This window comes from Mandrillus leucophaeus, unplaced genomic scaffold (assembly GCF_000951045.1).
Source record: "Mandrillus leucophaeus isolate KB7577 unplaced genomic scaffold, Mleu.le_1.0 Scaffold11, whole genome shotgun sequence".
In the NCBI taxonomy this organism is placed as follows: Eukaryota; Metazoa; Chordata; class Mammalia; order Primates; family Cercopithecidae; genus Mandrillus; species Mandrillus leucophaeus.
The window spans coordinates 2,688,591-2,692,286 of NW_012099209.1; the positions used below are offsets into that span (position 1 = coordinate 2,688,591).

At 55.5% G+C, this 3,696-nt stretch overlaps 1 protein-coding gene across 1 annotated transcript in view; it reads right to left on the bottom strand.

The window, feature by feature from the left end:
* ELL (elongation factor RNA polymerase II) overlaps positions 1 to 3,696 on the bottom strand; it is a 52,656-nt gene that overhangs the window by 17,617 nt on the left and 31,343 nt on the right. The window contains exon 6 of the mRNA XM_011991284.1: positions 2,963 to 3,087. Coding sequence (XP_011846674.1) covers positions 2,963 to 3,087 — 125 coding nt within the window. The remainder of the gene's footprint in view (positions 1 to 2,962; positions 3,088 to 3,696) is intronic.

Consider the following 3,696-nt stretch of genomic DNA (forward strand, 5'->3'; position numbering starts at 1 on the left):
CCGAGGCGGGTGGATCATGAGGTCAGGAGTTCAAGACCAGCCTGGCCAAGATGGTGAAACCCCGTCTCTACTAAAAATACAAAAATTAGCCAGGCATGGCGGCGGGCACCTGTAATTCCAGCTACTCGGGAGGCTGAGGCACCAAGTTGTTTGAACCCAGGAGGCAGAGGTTGCAGTGAGCCGAGATCATGCCATTGCACTCCAGCCTGGGCAACAGAGCAAGACTCTGTCTCAGTTAAAAAAGAAAAAAAAAGAACACGATGCTATGAAAACGCAGTAGGGAAGCCTCTCAGAAACTAGAAATAATAGGCCTTGCATGGTGGCTCATGCATGTAATCCCAGTGCTTTGGGAGGCTGAGGCAGGCGGCTCACTTGAGGTCAGAAGTTCAAGACCAGCCTGGACAACATGGTGAAACCCCGTCTCTATGCCTAGGCAACAGAGCAACACTCTGTCTCAAGAAAAACAAAGAAACTAGAAATACTAGTAAATTAAGAGACGGGATGAGAAATGTCAAAGAAGTCTCCCAAAAGGAGAATAAAGCCGGGCACGGTGGCTCACGCCTGTCATCCCAGCACTTTTTGGGAGGCCAAGGCAGGCGGATCACAAGGTCAGGATATCGAGACCATCCTGGCTAACACGGTGAAACCCCATCTCTACTAAAAATACAAAAAATCAGCCGGGCGTGGTGGCGGGCGCCTGTAGTCCCAGCTACTCTGGAGGCTGAGGCAGGAGAATGGCGTGAACCCGGGAGGCGGAGCTTGCAGTGAGCCGAGATCACACCACTGCACTCCAGCCTGGGCTACAGAGCAAGACTCCGTTTCAAAAAAAGGAAAAAAAAAAGGAGAATAAAAAAGAGCAAGAGATGAAAACCAGGAAGAGGAGGACAGACTCTAGCAGCCTGCCAAAGGCAGTTTGAGGTGGTGTGCAGTAGGATAGGCCTTTCCACTACCACACACAGGATAGAAGGACGGATGGACGGATAAGGCAAGTTTTCAGCCTGCAGGGGCAGTGGTGCCCACCATCCCAGAGTAGGTGCCTGGCCAGCCCCTGGCTGTGTGGACCAGCACAGGTTTGGGGTGGGAAGCCTCTGACCTTCAACATGGAGGGAAAGCACTTTGGACTCTACAAGTCTAGACGTGATCAACCGCCGGCTCAGCAGGACCATCGTCTGGGCATGAAGATGTGGTCAGCAGTCCTCCCAGAGCCCTGTCCTCAGAGAGGTGCTCCAGGAACTGTGCCCCCTTGGCACGAGGGAGGAGCACAAGCAGGAGTGTAGACTCTGGCATGGGGCTCACATAAGAGGGGAGTGGCTCAGGTTGGAGGTGAGGGCACCAGGCAGTGTGTGGCTTAGGCAGAGGAACCAGGAACTCTTGGGGGGACCTGTAGGACCCCTGACCCACGGACAGTGATGAGAGGAGATTTGGATGCCAGGGACAGCTCAGGGTTGGACGTGATGAACAAAGAGAACATGAGTGAAGAAACCACCCCCAGAGCCACATGTGGTGCCGGCTCAGCTGAGGATGCTCCTGCAGTGACTTGGACCTCCACATCCCATCTGTCTCATGGCCTGCACTGGGCTAACGGCCTGCCCTGGGCTAGGCCGGCTGGTAACAAATACCCCAAGGCCCTGCTTTGATATACATGAGGCTATGGTGTCAAAAACTGCTATAAATGGGGCTTTCTTGGGGGGGGTGCTAAATAGGAAAAAAAAAAAAAAAAGAAACAGTTGTGCAGGGGGCACCGCAGGTCACCTTCTATGTGGTTATGGCCCAGGGACATTAACCCTACACCCTGCACGTTAGTGGAAGCTTGTGAAGGCAGTGCTGATCCCCATGCCGGCCCAGAGTAAAAGCGGAGTGCCAAGGGGCTGGCACGAGCCCAGCAGCTCACTCAGCACATGGAACATGAGCCTCAAATCACGGGAGCTGGAGGCAGCTCTGGAGCCTGCACCCTGGGGAAGCTCCCCAACGCCCTGGAGATGCAGCCCAGGCTTCTCCACCTCACTCCACCAGCTCTGGACAGTTCTCCTTCCAGTGCCCTAAGGGTCTGAGGAACCCAGGGAGCCAAGGGAGAGGACACAGGGTGTGAGGATGGGGGGGGTCTTCTGCCAAGACTGTGCCCTCTGCCAGCCTGCCGCCAGCCAGGGCAGTGCCCCGCAGGCCCCTGACCTGCACACCCAGGGTGGACAGGCAGGCACTACCCTCTCAGGGGAGCAGAGTGGACCCCCAACTTCACTCTGCTTTCCAGAGGCAATTACTGCTTTAAACAGCTGAACTTCCAAAAAACAACTACAAACTCATAAATACCTCCGAGTCCCTGAGAAATCACTTACGGACTAATTACTAGATTGGCCTGCTTCACAGCCCAAGCTCCACAGAGCTCCCTAACTGGCAGCCGTGGAGAAGGAAATCATTAGCCGCCTGCCTCCGCCTGCCTCCGTAACCACTGTTCCCCTGCGCTGTTGCCACTCCTGACCCTGGGTCCCAATTAGCCTGAGGGGATGTATTTAATTAACTCTGCTTAATGACACCTGCCAGGAGTGTTGTTTGGCCTTATTTCTCTCTACTTCAGGTTCTTGAGAGGCTCTTTTCAAAAAGCCAGTGAACTTCTGAGGCCCTGTGGGGATGCCCAGGTTGTGGAGGGAAGCATGAGGGGAAGTTGGGGACAGCTGAGGAGGGTCCCGGCAGACTGAAGCCTTTTGTCTGAAGATTCCGAGGTTGGGGTCAGTGACTCACACCTCCATCCCACTCTGTGGGCGTGGCCTTCCCTCACCATGGGAGGCCCTGGAGCACCACGTGGGCAGTAGGGAGGATGGCCAGAGAGGCCTGTTTGGACCCTTCCATCCTGCTCCCAAGCCCTGCAGCCTTCAGGACCACACAAGACCACCCCAACATCCTCTGGGTAAGCTCTGGCTGCCTTCATGGGGGTAGGGACATGCTGGGGCACGGAAGGCGGCATTACCGGACGAGCACCCGCTTCAGCAGCTGCTGGTCTCCCTCCGAGTAGCCAGGCCAGTCCTTCTGCACGTCCTTGTACATGCAGTCCTGCAGCGTACACGTGCCATCCTTAGCACTCATGTTGGCCACCTGCAAGACAGAGCCAGCCATCACTTTGTGGGAAGCCTGAGAGAGTCGGGGGACTAGAGAAAAAACATCTTATGGCGAGGTTGGGAGGGTGTGCAGAGACAGTAGGAGACAGACAGACGGAGACAGAGGAGAGGAAAGAGGATGGCCCACTACCGATCTGTGCTGCCTCCCACCCCTAGTTCCCCTGCACACAATCCTCAGGGTACAGAAGGGACAATGAGGTTCATGAAGCCAGGTCCAGACTCAACTGTCTTACAGGTGCTGGGCCAGGCTGGCTCCAAAACGGGGAGGGCTACCACCTGCAGTCCAGAGACCCTATCACCTGTCCCCTGGCCCCCCTAGCCTATTTCTCTTTTTCTTTTCTTTTTTCTTTTTTTTGAGACGGAGTCTCGCTCTGTCGCCTAGGCTGGAGTGCAGTGGCCAGATCTCAGCTCACTGCAAACTCCGCCTCCTGGGTTCACGCCATTCTCCTGCCCCAGCCTCCCGAGTAGCTGGGACTACAGACGCCCGCCACCTCGCCCGGCTAGTTTTTTTTGTATTTTTTAGTAGAGACGGGGTTTCACCGTGTTAGCCAGGATGGTCTCGATCTCCTGACCTCGTGATCCGCCT